The sequence below is a fragment of the Anguilla anguilla genome, chromosome 2, assembly GCF_013347855.1.
Source record: "Anguilla anguilla isolate fAngAng1 chromosome 2, fAngAng1.pri, whole genome shotgun sequence".
NCBI lineage: Eukaryota > Metazoa > Chordata > Actinopteri > Anguilliformes > Anguillidae > Anguilla > Anguilla anguilla.
Genome location: NC_049202.1, coordinates 72,010,639 through 72,038,317, shown reverse-complemented (window position 1 = coordinate 72,038,317; position 27,679 = coordinate 72,010,639). Strand labels below are relative to the sequence as shown.

General features: G+C 45.7%; 2 protein-coding genes across 5 annotated transcripts in view; one reads left to right on the top strand and one right to left on the bottom strand.

The window, feature by feature from the left end:
* LOC118219617 (cytochrome P450 2K1-like) overlaps positions 1-27,679 on the top strand; it is a 607,214-nt gene that overhangs the window by 281,145 nt on the left and 298,390 nt on the right. The window lies entirely within an intron of this gene.
* Positions 501-26,823, bottom strand: LOC118219594 (adhesion G protein-coupled receptor E5-like). 3 transcript variants are annotated; one of them, XM_035402885.1, is made up of 19 exons: positions 26,387-26,820; positions 18,984-19,058; positions 18,430-18,573; positions 17,708-17,860; positions 16,763-16,894; positions 15,902-16,033; positions 14,839-14,882; positions 14,625-14,726; positions 13,827-13,980; positions 13,390-13,509; positions 10,270-10,460; positions 9,972-9,992; positions 9,658-9,801; positions 8,799-8,993; positions 8,124-8,341; positions 7,164-7,322; positions 3,622-3,790; positions 3,299-3,403; positions 501-2,948 (listed from the first exon to the last, which is right to left on the bottom strand). In XM_035402885.1, exons 1-19 carry the CDS (start codon positions 26,415-26,417, stop codon positions 2,898-2,900), a joined length of 2,340 nt encoding a protein of 779 aa, XP_035258776.1. In that variant the 5' UTR covers positions 26,418-26,820; the 3' UTR covers positions 501-2,897. The 3 variants fall into 3 exon arrangements, with proteins under 3 accessions (XP_035258776.1, XP_035258774.1, XP_035258777.1); XM_035402883.1 differs by lacking the exon at positions 9,972-9,992 and having other exon boundaries at positions 9,658-9,822; positions 26,387-26,818; XM_035402886.1 differs by lacking the exons at positions 9,972-9,992; positions 16,763-16,894 and having other exon boundaries at positions 9,658-9,822; positions 26,387-26,823.

The following is a 27,679-nucleotide window of genomic DNA, read 5'->3' as shown; positions in this document are numbered from 1 at the left end:
GGGATAGAGAGAGGGGAGAGAGGAAAAAAGAGAAAAAGGAGTGAGAGAAAGAGAGCGAGAGTCGAAACAGAGAGGTGGGAGAGAAATTTTTTTCATCAAGATGAAAGCTCCTGTTATTGTCCCCTTATTATTATTATTATTATTATTATTATTTTGCACTGATAATCACTTTTATCCACCAACCGTTTTCATTTCATCCCTTACAATGCATGATCCCACGATGCAATGGGGCTCAGATACTGTGTCTGGACAAACACACATACACATACACACAACACTATTTTTCCTACACACACACACACACACACACACACACACTCACTCTTATGCACTCTCTCTATACCAGGCTACAGATGATCTGACACACAAATATACACATGTAGTGTCAATAATTTAACTATGTAATAAGTGTAATTAATTTCTACCACACCCAAATCCAAAAAGACCTCTTGCTTATACGAGCTTTGAGGGAAAATTAAACAATACACAGATGAACAAAAATCTATCAAGCTATGTTTATTTCATGAAGGCCTCACACATAGATCCGATATTACAGTATTTAATTAGGCAGAGAAATTGCACCTCGCTAATCAGATTTCAGACCTACTGTGTGGTCAAGGCACTAACTGAAGTATAGACATTTTAATAGAAAAACTGCTCAATGTAAAGAAAAAAGCCTGACAAGGCCAGACAGGTGGCAGGTGATTTTTGAAAGAGACAATTCATATACATGACAGGTATACTACAGCAAATACACAGGTGACAGGTATACTACAGCAAAGACACAGGTGACAGGTATACTACAGCAAAGACACAGGTGACAGGTATACTACAGCAAAGACACAGGTGACTGACATACTACAGCAAAGACGCAGGTGACAGGTATATTACAGTGAGGTCACACAGGTGACAGGTATATTACGGAATGGTCACACAGATGACAGGTATACTAGCCCATAAGAGTCAAACTGATTAATCATGTGACCTAACAGTAGAATGGTCAGGTGACATTGCTTAGCAACAGTGAGCCAGCATGAACACAGCATGACAATTTATTGAATCAGCATAGTCGAAACTGACACAAAAGCTCTGTTAAAAGTATTAAGCAATAATTATTAATATTAATATTGATAATATTAATAATGATTTGAATTAAAAACTGGTATTTTTGTCAGAGGAACCAATAGTACATTCTTAAAAACGACCTAAATCCAAACTTTTGTGCAAAGACTTTATGCAAAGCTTATTAAAAACTGTAAAAAATGAAATAAAAAATATTATCAGCAAAATATGAACAAAAATATCTCCTTTTTGTGATCAGGCCACAATTATTTTTTTTACATTTAAGGATACTGGCGTGGCTGTGCAAAATAACTAAATCCTTTCACAAACAAATAACCTTAAAATCAAATCACACTGAGATCAAATAGTTCAATAAACTGATCATGTCAAAATTCAATCATTTTGCAGAAATTTTACACAGGCAGTTTTGCCATCAACACCACTGGGACACATACAGACTCTGATGGGAAGTCTGTTTTGGAAGAGTGCATAAATGAAGACTCACACCCGTCAAAATGAAACTTACGAACTTATGAACATATTTCAAACATTTTTAGGATAAATTAAGCACTGATAACGCAGGTATGATCAGTTAGAAGCAGGGCGACCGAGTCACGCTCCCGTCCGGACCAGGCCTGAGCGGGACCCAGGACCATCCCGGCTATTCTGCAGCGGCTATAACACCAAGTTCAGCGGACCCAATGCTGCCCAGAATTCAGCATTTTACAAAATATTACCCATACATATTATAAAACACAAATATATACATACATACACGCATATAAAAACATCATGTTTGTTCATTTTAAGACAACGTCACACCTCCTTCAAGATTTTCAGAGGAGAGTTGGTTTGTGTGTTGGAGATCAAGTACCTTTCCTTCAGAACATGTCCCTTCAACACGCACGCACGCACGCACACACACACGCATGTGCATGGACATGCACGCACACACACATTTGGAGGCACAAATACACACACACACACACATAACATACAAAAAAGAAACAGTCTCTGAATGGCTAGTCTCTGGAGACACACAATATATATTAACCTCTATATAAAATATATCTATATATATATAAATGACACTTCAACCTCTCTATTTTGTGAAGACATTGTTCAAAACCACATAGAAGTACTTTATCAATTAAAGGGGAATTCCAACACAAAACAACATTAAAGCAATATTTGCTCAGAAATAATAGCAGCTAAAGGAGCGCATTTCGTGGAGGTATACGTCACAATGACATACAGCTCTACCCTTTCTGACTTTTGGCGGGTAATTCGGATTTGGAGATACCAACCTGTGACCTCCAATGCCAGGCAAAGCGGGTGTTAGCCAAGCCAAGAGACAGTCGCTCGGCATGTCCAATAGCCCCTCCTGAATGTTCCCCGCAAAAGCGTCTGGGGAAAAAGGGCCCACTACACACAATGACCTACTTTAGCTGCGTCTCAGGTGTACCTGGGGGCACCATCCCCTCCGTTTGTATTCATAAGTGGAAACGGGATTTGGTGTTCTCTGACGCCAGCCCATAGGCCCCGCCCTGTTGTATGTGGTACATACGTAGGTACCTGGAGCATGTGCAGCAGTTTGGGCTATATCTCTACGCACTCTGCAGGTAGAGAGCTCGTTTTAATCAGGAGGGCAGCTACTCTTCTACGAATGAAAGAAAAACCCAGCGTGGAATTCCCCTTATAGTACAGGTCTGGCTGGATTTTTGTTGGTTGGGTTTGAGGCACTGTTGCGCAGGAAGCTTGTACAATATGGCAGGGGTCACACCAGGGTCACATGGGGCAGAGTGCAAAGCGTCATGGGACAGTGGTGGACCACCTCAGATCTGCGACTCCCCTGTGTTCTGACCACTCCCCAGTGTTCTGAGTGCCTGTCAGATAGGGAAAAAAATACAATTATTACATGTGAACGTGGCATGCATTTCATAAGCAACTTCAAAACTCAAAACAGTTGGCCAAATGCTTGTACACACAAATGACTAGCGTGCTTGTGTGCGTGCGCGCGTGTGTGTATATGGATGTGTGTGAGTGTGTGTGTGTGGATGTGTATGTGTGTGTGTGTGTGTGAGTGCATGTGTGTGTTGTGTGTGTGAGAGTGAGTGTGTGTGTATGTGTGCGTGCATGTATACTTGTGTGTGTGTGGATATGCGGATGTGCGTGTGTCTGTGTATGCGTGCGTGTGTGCGTGCGTGCGTGTATGTGTGTGTGTGTGTGTGTGTACCTGGGAGCTGCTGGACTGGTTGCTGCTGCTGAACTCCGAGTACTTCTTCTTCTCTGACAAGTCTTTGCAGATACAGGGCATGAGCCTGGCATACTCCTCTCTAACCTGTAGGGGGCAGCAGAGACTCAAAGTGAGCTACAGCTCTATCAGTTTACCTCTGGCTCACATTCTACAAGCCTCTCACATCCAACTAAACCAGAGCCTGGAAAAATTATGGGACTGTACACCAATTCATCCCAGCTTAAACATGCCGGCAAACTAAGGGATGTGGAGGAAGAACCCCCCCAAACACCCTCCCTCCCTCCCTCGCCCCCCAACAGCACCTGTTTGGAGAGGAGGCAATGCATGATGAACACCAGCGCCCCCTGTAGGCTGTTAAAGATGGTGAAGAGGTAAGAAGCAACCAGCGTGCTCCCCTCGAACTGGAAACAGCCGAAAATCCACATGGTTCCCAGCACGCACAGCTGGGCGATGGCAGTGACTGTGAACGTCCTGCAGGGGGAGACAGAGGCACACAATTTCACCCTTTGCAAGAGCCGTTCACACAGCGGGCACAGCTTTACAAACACCAACACTCAGCCTTAACATCACAAACAACACACAGCCTTAACATCACAAACAACACTTAGCCTTAACATCACAAACAACACACAACCTTAACATCACAAACAACACTCAGCCTTAACATCACAAACAACACTCAGCCTTAACATCACAAACAACACTCAGCCTTAACATCACAAACAACACACAACCTTAACATCACAAACAACACTCAGCCTTAACATCACAAACAACACTCAGCCTTAACATCACAAACAACACACAGCCTTAACATCACAAACAACACACAGCCTTAACATCACAAACAACGCACAGCCTTAACATCACAAACACACAACCTTAACATCACAAACAACACTCAGCTTTAACATCACAAAAAACACACAGCCCTAACATCACAAACAACACACAACCTTAACATCACAAACAACACACAACCTTAATATCACAAACAACACACAACCTTAACATCACAAACAACACACAACCTTAATATCACAAACAACACACAACCTTAACATCACAAATAACACACAGCCCTAACATCACAAACAACACACAGCCTTAACATCACAAACAACACTCAGCCTTAACATTACAAACAACACACTGCCTTAACACCACCAACAACACACAACCTTAACATCAGAAACAACATATACCCATACTGTCAGGGTTCTGTGTCTTCCCCCTGTGTTGTTTCTCTGTTGGGCCGCCAGATGGCGGCACCTCGGGTTTGTGTTCTGTTAATTGTTTTATTGGTTCTCGTTATCCCATTATTAGTTGCGTTTTTGTATCGTGTTCCCCTCCCTCTCTGTGGCTTGATTGCTCATTGTGCCCTCCTGTGTCTCGTCTGCGTCGCTCCTATTTAAGTCTCCCTCTCCCTCACTCAGGCGCTGGATCCTTTTGTTTCGTTACCTGTTTGTGGTTTGTTTCCTGGTTCCTACCTACCTACCTACCTACCTGCCTGCCTGCCTGCCTTGCCTGTTTGTTTCCGTGACCTGTTTGTTTCTGTTCCTGCCTGTTTTCCAGTTCACCTGTTGCTTGCCTGCTCGTGCCCTGCCTGCCCTGTTTTCCCTTGTTTTTGGGTTTTTGTATTTTCTTTTTGTTTTTTCTTGAAGATTTTGTTGTTTGTTGAATTCGCCCTGCGAGGCTTTTTGTTCCCCGTTTTAGTTTATTAAAGTCTTTTGGTTTCCCCATTTTTTGACTTTTGTGTTTTTACTCTGCTTTTGGGTCCATTCCCGTCCCCCCGTCTGACACATACGATCACGAACAGCATATTCCTTATTTTTTAGGAGTTAAAATCCCTGAACCTGAACTTGCTTGGTAAAAAAGATGCCTTCGCTCCTTGGTGGTTTGAGTTTAGTGATTATTGATTTGCGGTATGGGTGATTCAGGACTGTCAGGGAAACAAGGACACACAGTGTCATTAATGCTAAACACCATTCAGCTACTTTATAGCTCTTGTGGAGAATCTCCAGCCTGCTATATGTGAATGAGTGAGTGAGTGAGTGAATATGTAAATGGACTGCAAATGGTAAATGGACTGCATTTATATAGCGCTTTTATCCAAAGCGCTTTACAATTGATGCCTCTCATTCGCCAGAGCAGTTAGGGGTTAGGTGTCTTGCTCAAGGACACTTCAACACGCCCAGGGCGGGGTTTGAACCGGCAACCCTCCGACTGCCTGACAATCGGTCTTACCTCTTGAGCTATGTCGCCGCCCTGAGTGAGTGTGAGTGTGAGTGTGTCTGTGTGTGTGTGCGTGAATGTGTTAGTGAGTAAGTGTGAGTGACTAAGTGAGTGAGTGAATGAGTGAGTGAGTGGCGTGAGTGAGTGAGCGAGCGAGTGCGTGAGAGAATTACATGCCAGGTTCATGAGGTGCTTCGCATCTAAAAAGCTCACACTCAACATAATTTTCCAAAGATCGTGCAAAAACAAAATTGTGAAAAAAACGAAACAAAATGGGGATCTGTTGATAAGGAAGGTTTGTCGGGGAGTGATCCTGGGATGGGGTACGATGCACCCATCTGACCCCTGAGACTGTTTGCAGAATGAAAGCAAACGCTGTCGGGTCCTCTCGGAAACAGATCGATCCGCAGGCCGTGCCAGAGAGCGGACATGATAAGGGTTCATATCATTGATAAGGGTTTTGTGTTTACAAGACAACTGAAAACAAGAGTTCAAATGAGGACTGCTGACCGCCACAATCACAGCTATAGTTATTTCTGGTGCAAACGTGTTCTTGCTAGTGCACGCACACATATGCGTGTGCACATGCATGCACACACACACACACACGCACACATTACATTACATTATAGGCATTTAGCAGACGCTCTTATCCAGAGCGACTTACACAACTTTTTACATAGCACTTTACATTGTATCCATTTATACAGCTGGATATATACTGAAGCAACGCAGGTTAAGTACCTTGCTCAAGGGTACAACGGCAGTGTCCTTACCCGGGATTCGAACCTGCGACCTTTCGGTTACGAGCGCAGTTCCTTACCCACTGTGCCACACTCCGTCCCACACATGCCCACATGAAGCTACTTTGCATATAACGTTCCCCGTAGGTTAATGAGAAAAGTTTAGTCATTGATAATACATTCACAATTATTACTAATTAATGAATCGCTTACAACAATAGTATTCTTGCTATTATAGTAGCGATAAACAAACAACGGCAACTGCGGGTGACTGCACTGTTACTGCGCACCGTTCCCCAGCTCTGACTGCTGAAGTGCTTCTAGACCAGCCGAGACCAGCCCAGATTCTAACCTGGTTTAAGATGGTTTAAGCTGTGTGTTCAACACTTCTAGCGGTGCCATAGCTGGCCTGTGGCTGGTCAGAGCTGGTCTGTAGCCGGACTGAGAGGGTCAAAGCAGGTTAAGCTGGTACAGCGAGCTGGTGGTCAAAGTGGTGGACTAGCTGACTATACAGGCTGGTTAGCGGGTGAACGAGTGTCAAAAGCAGATTGAAAGACCCACGCCTGAGTAAACCTTATTTACTGCACCAAGAGCTGACCTGGGTTACAAGCACACACATACACACACACACACACAGGCACACACGTGCACACACACACACACGTGCGCACACACACACATACACACACACGCGCGCGCACACACACGCATGCACACACACACACACACGCATACACACACACACGTGCATGCACATGCGCAACCAACACACTCACTTGATCTTGTGCAGGCAGGTCATACACACACACACACACACACACACACACACACACACGTGAATGCGCATGTGCACGCAACACACTCACTTGATCTTGCGCAGGCTGGTCATGTCTGGATTGAGACTGGAGAACTTCTGGGCCAGCTTCCACACAGTGATGATGAAGAACATGGCGTTGACGATGATGATGATGCAGACGGGTCCAAAGAAGCTCCAGATGAACCCATTCTCCAGGTTCAGCCAGCAGCTGCACACATTAACATTACACCATCAGTAGGATATTATGCTTTTGTACAAAACGCATTTCTTATTTGCAAGCTTTTTTTTGTCATTCCTGTTTTTAGATGGACAGTCAATGGACAACAAGGCACTGAATGCATAACCGGGGCTTATTTCTTTATTGCTTAACTGTACTTGTCCCTTTGAATACAAAATCAGTAGTAACGATTGTACTAGCAATAGCAGCAGCAGTGGTGGCAGTAGTAGTAGTACTACAAATGTTACTAGTGCTAGTCATGGTAGCAACAGTCATATTAGTAGTAGTAGTAGAAGCAGTGGTAGCAATATTAGTATTAGCAATAGTAGCAGTAGTGGTAGCAATATTAGTATTAGTAATAGTAGCAGTAGTGGTAGCAGAAGTAGTAGTAGTAGTAATAGTAGTAGCAGTAGTAGGGAGGTTGAACGTTGTGTGTACAGTATAGTAGCAGCAGTAGTAATAGTAGTAGTAGCAGTAGTAGGGAGGTTGAACGTTGTGTGTACAGCATAGTAGCAGCAGTAGTAGTAGTAGTAGCAGTAGCAGCAGTAGTAGTAGTAGTAGTAGCAGCAGTAGTAGTAGTAATAGTAGTAGTAGCAGCAGCAGTAGTAGTAGTAGTATTAGTAGCAGTAGCAGCAGTAGTAGTAGTAGTAGTAGCAGCAGTAGTAGTAGTAATAGTAGTAGTAGTAGCAGTAGTAGTAGTAGTAGTAGGTGTAGTTGTAATTGCAGTAGCAGTATTTGTGGTAGCACTAGTAGCAGCAGCACTTGTGATGGCGGTGGCGGAGTGCTCCTTACTGGCTGTCTGTGCCGTATCCCTGTGCATTGGCCAAGGCGGAGACGGCGATGATCACCGCGGGAACACCGTATCCGACGGCAAACATGACGAGCGGCCGCAGTACGGTGTGGAACACCAGAACCACCATGCGGTACAGCTGAACCCCCTCCAGCAACATCCAGCAGAACGCTGCCAGGAAGAAGTAATGCAGGACCCCTGCCACAATCCCACAGCCCACCTGAGGGGGGGCACCACGAGAAAGAGTCAGAGGGAAATGACACGTTTACTCACAAGAAGAAAAACAAGAAGAAACAAGAAGCCTCCATTTTTAAGCCAAGAGTGCAGAAACACATGCACACACACACACACACACACATACGCCGTTTCTCCATGTTTGGTCCTCAGATGTATACGAGTATGCACACACACACACACACACACACACATATGCCGCTTCTCCATGTTTGGTCCTCAGATGTATACGAGTATGCACACACACACACACACACACACACATATGCCGCTTCTCCATGTTTGGTCCTCAGATGTATACGAGTATGCACACACACACGCACACACACACACACACACACGCATGCATGCAGAAGATACACAAACAGACACTGAGAACGGGCCTTTTCTTTATGAAAGAGAAAGCAGAGACAGACAGAGAGACAGATGGAAAAGACACAAACCTTGTTCTCCGTGCGGGAGATGCCAGCGAGGAAGACGAGGTCGGCGACGAAGAGGCAGACGCACAGGTGGAGGTGGATGGTGTTGCGCGTTCCCTGAATGGACCGGCAGAAGCGAAAGGTGACGATGCAGAGCAGGAGGCACACCAGCGACACCGACAGCCCGACCCAGGTGATCACCTGCAGCTGGAACGTATGCTGGCAACGAAAAAAAAACAGTCAAACGATAAACTTACTTACTTACTTACTTACTTACACAACGTCCCTACCAGCTTTTTTGAATTGCCACTAACAAGACAGCAAAAAAAATTAACAGGAAAATTCTATTGTTGAATCCTAATACCAATCAACACTGGTAACAGAAAGCAGCAGAGTTCTAGAACGCTGAGTCGGAACTCTTCCAGCAGCAATAGCGATGCCTGCTCGGTGGCTCCGCCCCCCAGGCTGAATGGGCCATTGCACTCGGCCAAGAAAGTGTAATGGTAAATGGTAAACGGACTGCATTTATATAGCGCTTTTATCCAAAGCGCTTTACAATTGATGCCTCTCATTCGCCAGAGCAGTTAAGGGTTAGGTGTCTTGCTCAAGGACACTTCGACATGCCCAGGGCGGGGTTTGAACCAGCAACCCTCCGACTGCCAGACAATCGGTCTTATCTCCTGAGCTATGTCGCCCCAAGTGTCTATTGAATGGGCAGAGTGTGCTGTCACTTTTCGAACATCCCCTGCAGCTTTGAGTATAAACTCACGTGCTTGCCTGGGGAAAAGCCAACAATGCTTTGAGAAGGACGCGCCACGCCCGCGGCTCTCCCTCTGTGTGTGTGTGTGTGTGTGTGCGTGACACGCCCGCGCGCGCGGCTCACCTTTATGTCGTGGAGTGACATCAGGACGGCGAAGCTGCTCAGGTGAGAGCAGGCGCACGCGGTGTGCGTGGCGTTGGACTTCACCTTCCGGCAGCCCCGTGGTGACCACACCCCCTCCCCGCGCTGCGCGTCCCAGAACACGCACGTGTGGTTCGCGTCCCGCGACTAAACGGGGGAGAGAGAGAGGGAGAGAGAGAACGCACGTGTGATTCACGTCCCGTGACTAAACGGGAGAGAGAGAGAGAGAGAGAGAACACGTGTGATTCACGTCCCGCGACTAAACGGGAGAGAGAGAGAGGGAGAGAGAGAACGCACGTGTGATTCACGTCCCGCGACTAAACGGGAGAGAGAGAGAGAGAGAGAGAGAACATGCATATACTGTATGATATAACTGGCATACAACATAACAGCGCCATCTAGCTGCGTTTTCGTCCATGCAATTTCAAATCGGTCAAGAGTAACTGCCTGAAATTTTCACCAAAATTTTTTTTAACGTATTTTCTCCCATTTTATAGCATAGTGAAATAAGCCCTGGTAGATTGACAGATCTTTTTTTTTCTTCGTTTTTTTTTCTTGGAGAAGGAGAACCAGGTGCGTTTGGGCCAGCCTCACCTGCAGGTGGGAGAAGGTGAAGGTGACGGGTTTGTCCAGGTGTTCTGTTGCCGGGTTACTGACGCAAGCTGTCACCACCTTGGAGTTGATCAGGAAGCGGTGCCCCTTGCGTGCGTCTCCCGGCTCGGGGAAGGAGTGGTTGGTGACGGACTCCAAGCCCTTGTAGCTCACCAGGGATATCGTAGCAAAACCTTATAAAAAGTACAGGGGGGGGGGCAAGAAGACAGCGTTCCGAATAGTTAGTCAAATTGCCTGCGTAACACCTCACGCTGACTGTTGAACAAGAGCTGCCCCGTAACCAAAATGGCCGCTTACCACTTGTTTGGTTAGTAGCATAAACTAAAGCCGCGTTTCCACCGCAGGAACTATACCCCGGAACTAGGAACCTTTTGAGGAACTCAGTGCGTTTCCACCGCAGGAACTAGGGTCTAAATTTAGTTCTGGAGGCTTTGTTTTACCCCCCAAAACGTTCCTGCTCGGGGGGTAGTACTTTCCGAAAGTACAGGAACCTTTTGGGTGGAGCTTGCAGCGCTGAACATTTCTGATTGGTCGAGTACTCGTAGCATTTGTGTTGTATTTATTTTCCGCCATTACCCGCCATGTTTGAAAATATGCAGCGGCAAACCAATTTATTTTCATAATAACTTTTCATAATAACAAATCAAACTTGTATGTTATGCGGCGCAGTAGCCTACTTTTGGTTATAGCCTGTCAACGTCTTGGAATTATAACGTGTGCTCTTCTGTTCTTTTCTTGCTTTAGTATTCGTTTTATAAAATGCTAAGCATTCGTGCTGGGACAGCATATTACGTAGGCTACCAAAACATTCAAACGGATTAATTCGGTTGTTGAATATTTTCTTCCGGATTTTCTTTGTTAGCCCGTTGTAATTGACTCAAAACGTTTGATACAGTTATGTGAGGTATGCGGTAGTTCTGCATAATTAACATTGGTGATACAGTACAAGCAAACTGGAAATCACATTCCGCACTTTTCATCCGGGTGAAATAACAGGTTAATTCTAGTAATCTTCCCTTTAGCTTTTTCAGACTGCCGTAATTTTACTCAATTTTACTGCCATTTTTCAATTCCACGAAAAGACCAGGAAGACTATGGACTCATTTATGGTGCATGGTTCGCATCTGGAGGGCACACTTCGCTGCTCGGCTAGCAGTAACTTCGAAGGAAAGCAAACGGTGGCTGTACCACTACTAATTTACATTTTCACGCAAGTCCGAGTTTTCGTTCTATTCTTGTCATTTTGCGATTAGCCTATATGGAATTGACGACGAGAAAGTAATAAAACAGCAAATTGTTTACAACGTGTGCATGTTTTCTGCTGTTAATGAATGTGTTTGAGAGGATATATGAAAATCAATAAATACAAAAGTAACCATATATAGTCATTGTTGGTAACCCGTTGTATATAAGTGGAATAAACCCCTCCGTGCTGTCCCGGTTATTAGAAAATAATGTAGGCTACTTCGGTGGTAGTATGGGGTTACACAAGAAATCATATGACAGATGGACCGACGACAACGTCAGTGGGCTAATTTGCCTAATCTTCGCGGTACTTTAGACCCCGGTGGATTGGCTGAACTGAAGGAACCTTTTAGTTCCTGGTAAAGTAGTTCCTGGGACTGAAAGTTCCGGGTAATTTTGGTGGAAACGCGGCTTAAGACACACAGCTATAAAATGAGATCCTGTTATACATTAAGCGATAATCTATTTTCATAGAATTTTCTTTCATTATTTAACCGGAAAGCCTCACCGAGATTAAGGATCTCTTTTTCAAGGGAGTCTCAGCCAAGAAACACAATGAAAAAAAACATGAGTGTTGCAGACAGACAACACGACAAGAGTGTACATAGCAGAGAAAAACAGCTGAAGCCATGAGAGAGAGATAAGCGGTGCGAAGTTTGAAGCTCAGGAGGCAGCAATCCAACTGCAGACCAGCTGGATCAGGGTGCAAGCAGATAAGTCCTGACTAAGCCAGGCATTGACAGCAATGTGATTAGCAGTAACCGCTGTTACAGTGAATTGTTCGACTGAAAAATGCGATAATTAGTTCACGATATGAACTGTTCGGATTTTTTTCATATCCGAGGTTCTACTGTATTTATATGTGACGGTGATGATGGAGTGGTGGTGGTGGTGGTGATGATAATGATGATGGTGATGATGAGGTGTAGTGAGGTGTACCTGGGTACGAGCTGTTCCCTGTAGCGGGTGTGAGTATGCAGTGAGGTGTACCTGGGTACGAGCTGTTCCCTGTAGCGGGTGTGAGTATGCAGTGAGGTGTACCTGGGTACGAGCTGTTCCCTGTAGCGGGTGTGAGTATGCAGTGAGGTGTACCTGGGCACGAGCTGTTCCCTGTAGCGGGTGTGAGTATGCAGTGAGGTGTACCTGGGTATGAGCTGTTCCCTGTAGCGGGTGTGAGTATGCAGTGAGGTGTACCTGGGTACGAGCTGTTCCCTGTAGCGGGTGTGAGTATGCAGTGAGGTGTACCTGGGTGCGAGCTGTTCCCTGTAGCAGGTGTGAGTATGCAGTAAGGTGTACCTGGGTACGAGCTGCTCCCTGTAGCGGGTGTGAGTATGCAGTGAGGTGTACCTGGGTGCGAGCTGTTCCCTGTAGCGGGTGTGAGTATGCAGTGAGGTGTACCTGGGTATGAGCTGTTCCCTGTAGCGGGTGTGAGTATGCAGTGAGGTGTACCTGGGTACGAGCTGCTCCCTGTAGCGGGTGTGAGTATGCAGTGAGGTGTACCTGGGCGCGAGCTGTTCCCTGTTACAGGTGTGAGTATGCAGTGAGGTGTACCTGGGTATGAGCTGTTCCCTGTAGCAGGTGTGAGTATGCAGTGAGGTGTACCTGGGTACGAGCTGTTCCCTGTAGCGGGTGTGAGTATGCAGTAAGGTGTACCTGGGTACGAGCTGTTCCCTGTAGCGGGTGTGAGTAGGCAGTAAGGTGTACCTGGGTACGAGCTGTTCCCTGTAGCGGGTGTGAGTATGCAGTAAGGTGTACCTGGGTATGAGCTGTTCCCTGTAGCGGGTGTGAGTATGCAGTGAGGTGTACCTGGGTACGAGCTGTTCCCTGTAGCGGGTGTGAGTATGCAGTGAGGTGTACCTGGGTACGAGCTGTTCCCTGTAGCGGTCTCCCAGTCGATGTCCAGTGTCACTTGGTCGGTGGCGATGCTGACGGGACCCTTGGGAGGAGTTCTATCTCTCCACACCAGCAACTCAGCCTCTGCAGGGAAAACACAATCCATATTTTAATATTAATAATATTCTTAAGACGTCTTATTACAGGCCACATACATACGTGCACACACACACACACACACACACTCAGACACACACATGCAGGCACACACACACACACACACTCACACTTAAACACACACACACACACATGCAGGCACGCACGCACACACACACACACTCACACTCAAACACACACACACACACATACACCAGTCATTTCACGTTTGTCGGACTGGTCAGACTTTAGTCAGTGTGCACCTGTGTGATGTCAGCGCGTACCTGCGTGCGGCCAGTGCGTACCTGTGTGTTCAGTTTCTATCCTGGTTTGGGGCTGCTTCATCTGCGGGCCAATCAGCCGCATGGCGTTCTCTACAGAGACCAGCAGGGCGCTAACGTCATGGCTGGTCTCGGGAGGCCCAACCGACATGATGTCATTGGCCTTCGTGAAGAGTTTCTACGGACAGAGGGAGTGATAAAGAGAGAGACAGGGAGATAAGGAGAGGTATTATTAAAATGTGCGTGTGTGCGTGGGCGTGTGTGTGTGCATACATGTTTGTATGCATGTGTGTGTGTGTCTTTGTGTGTGTGCATGTATGTATCAGTAGTACTGTCTGTGTTTCAGAATGGTATTATAGTTCTGTAGCCAAGTATGATTATGTTGTTCTATAGGTTAGCAGGGTTCTATGGTTCTGCAGGTAAGTAGGGCTGTGTAGTTCTGTAGCTCATTAGGGTTCTTTGGTTCTGCAGGTAAGTAGGGCTGTGTAGTTCTGTAGCTCATTAGGGTTCTATGGTTCTGCAGATAAGTAGGGCTGCGTAGTTCTGCAGCTCATTAGGGTTCTATGGTTCTGCAGGTAAGTAGGGCTGTGTAGTTCTGCAGCTCATTAGGGTTCTATGGTTCTGCAGGTAAGTAGGGCTGTGTAGTTCTGCAGCTCATTAGGGTTCTATGGTTCTGCAGGTAAGTAGGTCTGTGTAGTTCTGCAGCTCATTAGGGTTCTATGGTTCTGCAGGTAAGTAGGGCTGCGTAGTTCTGTAGCTCATTAAGGTTCTGTGGTTCGGTGGGGTCAGTACTCTTTTGTGGTTCTGTAGTCCAGTCTGTACCTCTAATAGCATTTCTCCATGAAGCTGATCGGACGCACCAGCTTTTAGCTCCAAACAGTTGTTTCTCATTAGAAACACAATATACTCAAGGCCTGGTAGAGTCTGACAGACAGAATGAGAGAGAGAGAGAGAGAGAGAACAGTCAAACATCTCATACAGTACAGTAGGTTATTGTAGTGGTGAGTCAGGTGTGTACAGTAAATGAGACCCCTACCTGTTCAGGTGAACCTGTGGGTTTGTACAGGTCACAATTCAGCTCTGTGGGGGGGGAGAGAGAAAAATGAAGAAGGTGTGTTCAGCCATGATCTCATCCCCCACCTTTCTAAAAGCAGCATGACTCTTCAGATTCTCTAACTGTTTGAGATTACATCACAGGCATCTAAAGAGTGAGAATAGAGGCTCCAGTTGGCCTCTTGAGAGTTTTCAGCCAATCAAGTTATACTTTATTGACCCCATAGGTAATTTGTCCTCTGCATTTGACCCAACCCAGCTACTTGGATGGGAGATCACAGGGCAAGGATTGAGATCCAACTCCAGTTCAGAGTCCAGTGCCATGGTCAACCAAGTTAGTATACCTAACCTGGCATGCATGGCTCTGGGTTTGGGAGGAAACTGGAGTACCCAGAGGAAAGCACAGAGGCAAACATGGGGAGGACAACTCAGAAACTCTTTCATGTGAGGTGATAGTGCTCATCTCTACACCTCCAAGTGGCCCTCCCAGCAAAACATGGTGCAATCTAAAAAAAAAGAGATCATCCCTCCATTATATATACCCGCTTATCCTGAGCAGGGTCGTGGGGGGTGCTGGAGCCTATCCCAGCTTGCATTGGGCAAGTGGCAAGAGTACACCCTGGACAGGCCACCAATCTATCGCAGGGCACACACACCAGTCACTCACACACTCACACCTATAGGCAATTTAGAGTCTCAAATTAGCCTACTTGTGTGTCTTTGGGCTGTGGGAGGAAGCCCACGCGGACATGGGGAGAACATGCAAACTCCACACAGAAAGGCCCCAAGCCGATATTCAAACCCAGGACCTTCTTGCTGTGAGGTGACAGTGCTACCCACTGCACCACCGTGCCACCCAAAATTTGATCATATAAAATAATTTTGTTCTGAGTAGTATACTCATGAGTACAGATGTTCCTTCAAGAATTTTTACTGGTATTTAACAGGTATTTCAAATTATTTGACCCAGGCTAGGGAACCAGTGGTAGAGGTTCTTAAATGAGTTGGGTTGATCTGACCCTTCTGTTCTCTGATATGCCACTCACCTACGCATCGTCCCAGGGCGTTGCCGTAGTTACTGTAACCAGTGCCACACATACAGGTGTAGCTGCCCTCCAGGTTGTCGCAAGACCCCCCTTTTCCACAGATTTCAGGGTCAGCCGTGCATTCATCTACATCTAAGAGTGACAGGTGAGTGGAGAAGACAGGTAAGAGAGCCAAGAGTCAAAACCTTAACATATGTACCACATATGAATAACTTTAATCCTACTTGAGAAGGTTTCTGAAAGAGTTAACAAAGCACAGAACTGAGTTCAGGAAGACTGGAGCAGAAAGAAAATGCTTCACTAGAATTTAAGTGGAGAACAGTTTAGTAAAGTAACCTTTATTTAACCAGGCAATCAATTAAAAACAGATTCGTATTTACAGTGTCGACCTGGTAAATAGGCAGAGAGAAGACTCCTGAGGGTAGGAGGTGGAGGGTAGAATGGGTGGAACAGTGTGGTAAAAGTATAAAATACTGATATTAGAATAAGCTTCACTGAGACTAAGTAGAGAGTTTGTGCTTTACTTGCATGACTTGTGAGAGTGAACATGCTTCACTGAGACTTTGTGAGACTAGACATGCTTCACTAAGACCTTGTAAGAGTGGACATACTTCACTAAGACTTGTGGGATTGGACATTGTTCGCCAAGACTTGTGGGATTGGACATGCAAATGTTTCACTAAGGGTCTTAAAATGTTTCACAGGGTCTTAGAAAGACCCTGCTCCACTTAAAGCTTGGGAGAGTGGGAGGGCAGGTATGCTTTCTGCTAAGTTACAGGTTAGCGGTCTGAACATGCTTCACTAAGAGTTGGAGAAACAGGCCTGGGGGTCAGGCTAAAATTCGTTCCCAGCCCACATTACCTGAGCAGGGGTTCTGACTGTGCCCATGGGTACTGAAGCCAGGCTCACAGGCGCAGGTGTATGTGCCAGGTGAGTTTGTGCAGGTTCCATTCCTGCCACAGACCGGAGGAGCTCTCTCGCACTCGTCCTCATCTGCAGTGGGAAAGCAACCTGTCAATCACTCACTCAATCGCCACTGCCAATCACGCAATCAGATCTGCCAATAGTGGTCCTGCAGCAGCCGAACATTCATCCGATCTGTAACTTACTCTCTCCCAGCTGTCAACAGCCGTTAATCACTACACAGCAGGTGTTAAGCACTTTGTCATGATCCGTCAATTCCTTTGCACGCAGCCGTCAATCATTTGTCAAATCTGTCAGTCCCGAGAGAATTGCTTGCGTACTAATCATCAGACACATCAACTGACCTCCAATAGCAGTAAATCATTAATCACTTCTATCAGTCACTCTCCCACAGCTGTCAATCACAGATCAGCCCTGCCAATCACTCTCCCACAGCTGTCAATCACAAATCAGCCCTATCAATCAAGCTCCCACAGCTGTCAATCATGCATGTGTCCTACCTGTGGTTTCACACTAGGATTGCCAGATGCCAAGTTTTGGCCCAGAATGTGCAGTTTTCCAATTTTTTCATACAGGTCCTGTTTGTGGACCCAACTGGACAATATAAATGTGTGGTCTGAACTACTGATTGAAATCAGACCGCTAGTTTGTAATAAATTTCTATCTGCACTGCTACGTCTTTTTTTCTTCCTTACTGTTATTCAAGCTTCAAATGTCCGTTTTTCACAAACTGCAAATCTGGCAACCCTAACTCTCACCCATAGTGTCTCTCTGTGGGTCTTCTGCCAATCACAGTCTTGTACTCGCCCGTCTCCTCCATTCTTACAGTGTGTCCCAATGCAGCGTTTAAAGGGGAAGGCTGCGGGAGTGCAGGGTATTTACCTGCACAGGTGACTCCTGTGGCGTTGTGAAAAACTCTCTGGCCATTGCTGGAGATGTAGCCCTCAGAGCAGGTGCAGTTGTAGGACCCAGCGGTGTTCTGGCAGGAGGCCTTGGGCCCGCAGATATTGGGGGTCTCTAAGCACTCGTTTATATCTGAGGAGCAGGAAGGTTTCACCCGTTATTAAGGAAACTTAAAACTTATTTACCCGTTACCAGGGGAAATGTATTCTTCAAAATCCTGTCCAATCTGAAACATGCCAAAGGACCTTCTCTGTATAAAAAATAAAATATATTTATGGGAAAATGTTCGTAAAAAGAATTTCACTGTTTTTTTTTTTCCAAAACACAGTCAAAGTTGTATAGAACAATGGCAATAATTTAACAGCTATGCCATAAAATGACAGGATATATCCAGTTAAATAACAGGATTTATAGTTTTTCATTTAATGGGTTTTCACTGGCAACATTTTTAGTGTACTTCTCTGCACAGTTATTTATACATAGAAACTCCTCACACCTATATACATTTTCAGGATTTGGCACTTGCATGGAGTCCTATTTATTTATTTATTTATATATTGTTGCATGTCCAGCAACCTCAAGAATCAGCACTAGACTTATAGTGTCATAGTCACACACACACACACACAGACACACACAAACACATACACACACACACACACACACAAACACACACTCGCAAGGAAAGGCCTAATTCTTACCACGACACACTTTGTCAATGCCAGTGAAGGTTCTAGATTCTGAATTCACGTGAAAGCCAGGATCACACAGACAGTAGTAGCTGCCGTTGGTGTTGAAGCAAACAGCATACTTGCCACAGACGGGGTCTGTGCATTCATCAACATCTGCAGGGAAACAAGAAAGGGGAAGAGTCGGTCACTCTGCCCCTCTAACAGTCACACGACCCCTTTTAGAGTTTATAGCGACTATACCGCTCTTACAGTCACACTGTTTGAAAATAGAATGTAATAGATATGTGATATGTTGAAGTGCAAATTAATATGCACTTCAGGACATCAGAATATATTGAAAAATATTAGCTAATTATTGCTGCTTTGAGGCATTGCATGTATGTTACATTCCTGATAATTACATTTACCATAATATTTCCTATGAGGTCAACATGCTGTGCTGTCAATATATTGCACAGGTGCCCTGTTTCCGTCAAACTCTGAAATGACGTAACCCCCCCCAACCACTACTCCCAATGAATGAAAAAAATCGATTATAATAAAGAGTTAATGAAACAACATACCAATGCATTTGTCGCCTCTCGTTTCCCACCCAACTTCACATGATGCAGTTGTACCAGACTGGAGGTGTAGCAGGCCTGCAGAAGAGGATTATGGGTATTATCACAGGTTCCCTAGAGAAACTAGAAAGTCAGACTTCTTGTTCCTTCCGTAGTCTTTGGTTTATGGTGAAATGAAATAGGCTGGCAGCAGAGGATTGATGCTATACTACAGTTAACCCTTTGAAGAGTAAGCTTGAAAGAAAAAAAAACTGTTTTTTCAAAATTATAACTCAGGGCTCTAGAACTCCAAAACTTTCAGTTACCAGGAGTGCTTGTTACCTCAGCATTAGAATGTTCAGTTAGAACATTCTAATCGCATATTTGTGATCTTACAGCTTAAAGGGTTAATCAACATTCATTCGACAGAGAAGTTCAAACCTCCGTGACACAGTGCTGTCACTTGTCACACTGCCCTTGATAACGTTCATAAGTTCCCTCAAGTTTGACTGTTTCAGCCACAATGGTAAATTTTAAGAACAGTTTGAAAACATTTTCCCTTTTTCCTTGCTGATGTAGAAAAATTGTGGTTTAAATTTGGGTTATGTTGATTTATGGTTTGTGTGCCGTACCGAGTGTGTGTGATGTTTTTAGCTCTTTCCTTTTTCATCGTGTACTTTTATGTTGCATTTTTGCAATTCATTTAAGCTCATTAATGACCAACCCTCCAGTGTCCTTTGTGCATTACATTACTTTACATTTATTTGGCAGACGCTTTTATCCGAAGCGATGTACAATTAATGCATACCAAAGGTCATTGGAAGAACTAAAAACACAGGTACGATGAGGTACAATACTCATTATGTAACAATTATTTATAGCCATGAATGCAGTTCACGCAATAAGCATAGGCTAGTTCATAAAGTAATGTTAAGTCAAACTAAGAGGCATGACAGTGAACTACAACATCAACTACATTGCATTTTTGACTTAGAACACGTGACTTTACAAAATAATGTTTTTTGAATCGAAAAGGTTAAAATGAAGTCTGAATGAAGGTAAATTCAACAATAAAGAGACAGAAATGTCAGAGTGGAGAACTAATTCACCTGCACCTATTCAGGCAGTTTCATCTCCACCCCAACGCCCCATGTGATGGCGGACACAGATCAGAGTACGATCACCCAATCTTTTTTTTTACTCTGATCATCCTGAGAGTCCATAGTAGAACCTGTTTTGCCTGTGGCAACTTCAAGGGTGGGAACTGACTGTCACCACCATGCCAGACCAACAGGGGGAGCACAAGAGTTTTGATATCAGTACCAGAGCGGTGCCTGGCTGCAACATTGTAACACTGAACATTCCATTCGGCAAAAATCAGATCGGTCATTTATTCAGCTCTGGTTGTTTGTTTGTTTCAACATCAAAAAAAACAAAACAAACAAAAAAAAAAAACAATGCAAATTTACAGGATTCAAACCAAACTTGTTTATTTATTTATCTGTGTAATGACCTTGAATCCTCTATGTGCAAGTGTAATGTCTAATCAGAAAAATGACTAGCGATTCCCAGACAGAGAAACAAAGGAATTGATTCATGTTTGTGTTTGTGTGTGTGTGTGTGTGCATGCTCATGTGTGTGCCTGTGCATGTTAACATAAGTGTGTGTGTGTGTGTCTATATGAGTGCTTTTTGTGTGTGTTCGGTAAATGTCAGACAGCTGCCTCGTAAGGACCAGGACGTTACTTTGTTGTGTACTTCGGTGACTCAGAACTTCGGGCCCTGTTGCCACGGTGACTCAGGCCGCTCTACTGAATTCTCAGTTTAGGCCAGCCAGGACTTTTCAGAGTGGGGGGATTCCCCCCCTCCACCCCGCTTGGAGTCATATTACCCGCCTGTCAGAAAGCCTGACCCACTGTAGGCAGGACCGAGTAGACACGAGCTAACCCGCTCTAGTGAGGACACAGGAGATCAAAAACAGACCTGCTCTAGTGAGAATGGAGGAGATACAAACTGTGGAGAGGCAGTCTGTAGTGAGGACAGAGGAGAGGAGGTCTGTAGTGAGGACAGAGGAGAGGCGGTCTGTAGTGAGGACAGAGGAGAGTCAGTCTGTAGTGAGGACAGAGGAGAGGCGGTCTGTAGTGAGGACAGAGGAGAGTCAGTCTGTAGTGAGGACAGAGGAGAGGCGGTCTGTAGTGGGGACAGAGGAGAGTCAGTCTGTAGTGAGGACAGAGGAGAGGCGGTCTGTAGTGAGGACAGAGGAGAGGTGGTTTGTAGTGAGGACAGAGGAGAGGCGGTCTGTAGTGAGGACAGAGGAGAGGCGGTCTGTAGTGAGGACAGAGGAGGGGCAGTTTGTAGTGAGGACAGAGGAGAGGCGGTCTGTAGTGAGGACAGAGGAGAGGCGGTCTGTAGTGAGGACAGAGGAGAGGCGGTCTGTAGTGAGGACAGAGGAGAGGAGGTCTGTAGTGAGGACAGAGGAGAGGCGGTCTGTGTGCAGCTGACTCTGTTGGCTCTGGCCCTGGAGCCGACAGCTGCTGAAGCCGAACTAAAGAGCCAGAGGAGCACTGGGTTACTGCGCGTCAGCTAGATGTGTATCATACACGCACCGGTTCAGAAACGCACACACACACACACACACACACACACACACGCGCGCTGAAGAACACATAGACCAACTCAAGAACACACACACACACACACACGCGCGCGCGCGCTGAAGAACACATAGACCTACTCAGGAACACACACACACATATCGGTGGTACGCGCTAACTAGGTTAACTAAAGTAGGCGAAACGCTAACATGTGAGGGTTAGCTGAAGTAACGTTAGGCGATAAAGCTGTGCTTAAAAATGTCGTGCCGTTCGAAGTGGTGATTTTAGGAGATGCACCTGCGCATGCGTCCTACTAAACGAAGCACGACCACGCCACCTGCGCATCCGTCCTACAAAACGTCTCTCAAAAGTCGTCCGTGAGTGAGTGAGTGAGTGAGTGAGTGAGTGAGTGACCACAATTTGCCATGCATAGCCCACGGCGGCAGGCAGTCCTGCGCGCCTTGGGAAAAATGAAAGAACAAACAATACATCCACATTACATTCCTTGACTGGCATGAGGTCACTGGCTCTATCCAGGGAGATTTACTGGACAAACATGTTCCGGGCAGCACGCTACAAATAAGGACACAAATTACAAAGCAGTTAAAAGTAATTAACTTGAAGTGGTATGGAACGCAAAAGGAAAGACTTCAGACACTTAATCTATTCAGGGATAGCAACAAAAAAAAGGAGTGGAGGTTCCTAGGGGTAGAATAAGGAAGGGGATATGCTGTAAGGTTTTAAACCCGTAAAAACAATCGAACTGCGACAAAAGGTCTATCAAGAGAACAATGGGGCGTAGGTGACTATGGTAGCAGACGGTAAATTCAGGAAGTCTGGCTGTTTTTTTTTTTTTTTTTTACACTGCATGGAAAACCTCATCAGGACAAAGACAGTGACCTTCTTTGTGTTCCAATGCAACCTAAATAGACTCCTGGGCTATATACCTATACTATATGGGCTATATACCTACAGGCTATACCCTATGGCCTGTATGTAAAAGATGAGTGTACCAATACTTCTAACGTGTGGTTACATTTGCATAATTGTTTCTAAAATATAACAATAGTATAACCATTGTTTAGAAGTGAGCGGTGATAATTGTTTTTGTTTAAATCTGACAAGCTAAATATTTGCTAAACGTACACTAGTGACACACAAAAGTATCAATTGATATCATATTGATGTCATGTTGATTAAGAAATTACACAAAAACAATATTTCACACTGAACTGAGATATAAATTTTCAGAAGTGGAAACATCTTTAATGGTTTCATATTTCAAAGAGTTTTTAAAAAACGTGCTCCATTTTTTTAAACGGTTCTGGGGTTTTTCAAGGCTACAGGAGTGAAGTATCACCATGAATTTGAACCTGCAACCTCAGGAGTTGCAAGCCTCGTTCCATAACCATAAAAAAACACTGTGGACACACACACACGGTGGAACAGGAACGCAGGACTGTAAGACCTCCGGCATGAGATTTATGAAAGTAAAAAAACAAGCACGAATTCGCAATAGCTGCGACCGCACACGCGCACGCATCCATGTGCACTTGTGCCACTGAGAGAGCTTGTGTGTGTATGAGACATATCAAGTGTGTTTGTGCTTGTGTGTGTGTGACAGCTTGTGTATGAGAGATATTAAGTGTGTTTGTGCTTGTGTGTGTGTGAGAGCTTGTGTATGAGAGATATTAAGTGTGTTTGTGCTTGTGTGTGTGACAGCTTGTGTATGAGAGATATTAAGTGTGTTTGCGCTTGTGTGTGTGTGACAGCTTGTGTATGAGAGATATTAAGTGTGTTTGTGCTTGTGTATGTGAGAGCTTGTGTGTGTATGAGAGATACTAAGTGTGTTTGTGCTTGTGTGTGTGTGACAGCTTGTGTATGAGAGATATTAAGTGTGTTTGTGCTTGTGTGTGACAGCTTGTGTATGAGAGATATTAAGTGTGTTTGTGCTTGTGTGTGACAGCTTGTGTATGAGAGATATTAAGTGTGTTTGTGCTTGTGTGTGACAGCTTGTGTATGAGAGATATTAAGTGTGTTTGTGCTTGTGTATGTGTGAGAGGATTGTGTATGAGAGATATTAAGTGTGTTTGCGCTTGTGTGTGTCTGTGGGAGTGACTGGGTGTGTGTGTGGGAGTGACTGGGTGTGTGTGTGGGAGTGACTGGGCGTGTCTGTGGGAGTGACTGGGCGTGTCTGTGGGAGTGATTGGGCGTGTGTGTGGGAGTGACTGGGCGTGTCTGAGAGAGTGACTGGGCGTGTCTGAGGGAGTGACTGGGCGTGTCTGAGAGAGTGACTGGGCGTGTCTGTGGGAGTGACTGGGCGTGTCTGTGGGAGTGACTGGGCGTGTGTGTGGGAGTGACTGGGCGTGTCTGTGGGAGTGACTGGGCGTGTCTGAGGGAGTGACTGGGCGTGTCTGTGGGAGTGACTGGGCGTGTGTGTGGGAGTGACTGGGTGTGTCTGTGGGAGTGACTGGGCGTGTCTGTGGGAGTGACTGGGCGTGCCTGAGGGAGTGACTGGGCGTGTCTGTGGGAGTGACTGAGCATGTCTGTGGGAGTGACTGGGCATGTCTGTGGGAGTGACTGGGTGTGTGTGGGAGTGACTGGGCGTGTCTGAGGGAGTGACTGGGCGTGTCTGAGGGAGTGACTGGGCGTGTCTGAGGGAGTGACTGGGCGTGTCTGAGGGAGTGACTGGGCGTGTCTGTGGGAGTGACTGGGCGTGTCTGAGGGAGTGACTGGGCGTGTCTGTGGGAGTGACTGGGCGTGTCTGTGGGAGTGACTGGGCGTCTGTGTGGGAGTGACTGGGTGTGTCTGTGGGAGTGACTGGGCGTGTCTGTGGGAGTGACTGGGCGTGCCTGAGGGAGTGACTGGGCGTGTCTGTGGGAGTGACTGGGCGTGTCTGAGGGAGTGACTGGGCGTGTCTGAGGGAGTGACTGGGCGTGTCTGTGGGAGTGACTGGGCGTGTCTGAGGGAGTGACTGGGCGTGTCTGTGGGAGTGACTGGGCGTGTCTGTGGGAGTGACTGGGCGTCTGTGTGGGAGTGACTGGGTGTGTCTGTGGGAGTGACTGGGCGTGTCTGTGGGAGTGACTGGGCGTGCCTGAGGGAGTGACTGGGCGTGTCTGTGGGAGTGACTGGGCGTGTCTGAGGGAGTGACTGGGCGTGTCTGTGGGAGTGACTGGGCGTGTCTGAGGGAGTGACTGGGCGTGTCTGAGGGAGTGACTGGGCGTGTGACAGGGTGGCAGTGTGAGGTCATGGGAGAAGTGCATCAGATTTAGCCCAGTCCCCTCAGCCGAGACAGAAAGAGGCTCTTCTCCTCCTTTTCAATGGCCCATTCTGCAGAGATGCCCTCAGTCTATCTGTTTAACAAACTCAATGCAATCATTCTTCTCACGGCTAATACAGAATATCGCTGCCTGAGCAATTTCCTTCGGTCTTCTGTAGAGACGCTGCACATGTCCAGCAGGCTTCTAATCTGCACGCTCACTGTCATTACCACTTCCTCCACAGCATATGCTTCTGCGGTCACAGTGCTGTGATTGGACCTATAATTTAGAACACACCTAGACACATGCACACATGCACACACACGAACACATGCACATACATGCACAGACACACATGCACATGCACACACATGCACGCACAGACAAGCATGAATACGCACAAACACACACACACACATACAGAAACATGCACACGCACGTGCACACACACACAGACACACACACACACACACGCACACGCACACACACACACACAGTGACAGGCGGTCCAAACACAGGGCTGCCAGCACTGAACACTTAATCCCCGCTCAGTGCAAACTTGCTGAGAGGGCGCTGTTGGCCTGCCAGCCAGCTATAAACACAGGGATATAACCACAGATGGCAGCTGCCCACAGTGAAAACTTTTTTTATATTTTTTATTTTGTCCCGGGAAAATAGCTAGCGTACCGCAGCGAAAAAAACGTCTGAGAGAGCTCCCAAAACAAAGAGACCCTGGAGCTATTCATTCCAGCTCTGCTGACAGCGTACAGCGAACTCACGGCGAGCCTCGGCGCTTTCTCTGAATGCTGAACACACTCTGCCGTTGCCCCAGGGGTAGAGGAAAAAAAACCAGACCGGGCAGTCTAAGGAAGAAGATCGGGAAGATTTCTTCTCGAAGGCAGAGCCAATGAAAGATACAACTTGCAATCTTAAGTTATTTGGCAAGCTGTTGGGAATGATTTTTAAAAGAAATATTAGCTACTTAATCCCATTTCTTAAACCCATTTACCCACATACACACCCTTTCCCATGGAAACACAACAACAGAAAAGAAACCCAGAGTGAGTCATCGCTAAAACAGAAACTTTATCTCGAAAGCAGGTAAAATATTATATGATACACTGCAGCATGATTTCTCACCCGTTCGGTCGTGTGCGAACTAGCAGCTCTTCTGTGTGACGGGCCGTTTGGATACGCTATTCACCGTGCTAGTGCCACAGAACACTCTCACTGTACCACAGATTATATTAACTTAACGTCCTATAATCTACTAATCACAATCTACTATAAACAAAAAGACAACATTTTGCACCCACTCTCCTCAGTTATAGTAACTTTTTATTGAACCTTATTCTGTCAACTAGAATTGTGGCTGATTTTATTTAGCATTGCTCTGTCAACTATAATTATTATACATAAAACACGTGTATACTGTAATATGTAGCACATTTGTACTGTTCAAGTGCTTTTCCAATAGAACATTTGTTATTGCCGATAAACGGTCGGCGAATGTGAGCTGAATGGCTCACATCACTCTCTCACATAACAAGTGCAAACGCACACAAAAGACTCACCCAGAATCAGGAGACACGGACCAAGTCCCATCTTTAAAAAGGGGGAGGAAAATTCCGCAAATTAAAAAATTAAAAATAAATCCAAGATTAATTTATTAGTTTTAAAGGTTTAAAAAAATAAAAAGAATTAAAAAATTAAAAAGCTTTTCTTGTTAATATGAGAGCCGGCGGGAGAAAAAGGGAAGGGAACTCCTCCGTATCGGTTGAGTGAAGCCGGTGAAAGCTCCTGGTCTCGGCCCGCGTGGAACAGGAACAGAGCCCACCGAGATCCCACGTGCGGCGCACCCCAAACGCCCCTGAATCGGTCACCCCAAAACTCTTTCTCTCTTTCTCCCCTATCCCTATCTCTGTCTCACGGCCGTCTCTCGGTTTCTCTGCCTCTCTTTTGCCTTGTTTTTTTAAAAATCTTTCTGTTTCTCTGTTCCTCTTTCTCCCCTCTCTTTCTCACTCTGTCCCTCTGTGTCGTTCTGTTCCACTGGCTGAGATTCAATTCGTGCGCTCAACACAGAGACACAGAGGGGAGGAGAGAGAGAGGGAGAGGGAGGAGGGAGGGAGTGAGAGAGAGAGAGACAGAGAGAGGGAGGGAGTGTGTGTGTGTGTGTAAGAGTGAAAGAGAAAGACAGAGGAAGAAAAACTTTGTTGTTTTGTAAAAGGGTATTTTGAGAAAAGCGCAATTTTTCAGACTCATTTGATATTTATTAAATTTTTGTCATTTATTATATTCCAGTATTTATTTTCATTTTTTTGTATGGGAGGGAGGGAAAGACGACAGTAGGGAGTGGAGGCATCTGGGGGGGGAGGGGGGGGGGGGGTTGGCATATGACCTACAATATTTCAGAATACTGGGGAGTTCCCATTGAGCTCATGAAGACATTTTCCTTTGAATATGAAGGGGGAGGGACAGACAGAGCCGAAACGCTCTAGAAGAATTCATTATTTTCCCAATACGGGCCAGAGCATGACTGGAAGGAGAGCCGGAACATCAGAAGACATAACATATCATCAGAAGACATAACATAGCATCAGACAACAAACATAATATCAGAAAGTGTACATACCACGGGCAAAGGGTTAAAACTCAGCTCACAGCATCAACCTGACCATGGCCAAACTTTTATGGGAAGCTTGTCGGGCATGTCATGAGAAAATTATACATCTGGCATATTTATATTTATGACGGTTTGCTCACGTAGACCACAGTTTAAAATGGACCATAGAAGTGATGATCCAGCAGCACTGTCAATAAACAGCCAAGTACGGAATCTGTTAAATGTGTAATCATGTGAGGTGTTG

Excerpts from the sequence above, each read along its gene's own strand:
- LOC118219594 (XM_035402885.1), bottom strand. The coding sequence starts at position 26,417 with ATGGGACTTGGTCCGTGTCTCCTGATTCTGG. Across the intron at positions 16,895-17,707 it reads CACAGGAGTCACCTGTGCAG|ATGAGGACGAGTGCGAGAGA; the intron begins GTAAATACCCTG and ends TTCCCACTGCAG. Across the intron at positions 2,949-3,298 it reads ACCAGTCCAGCAGCTCCCAG|GCACTCAGAACACTGGGGAG; the intron begins GTACACACACAC and ends CCTATCTGACAG.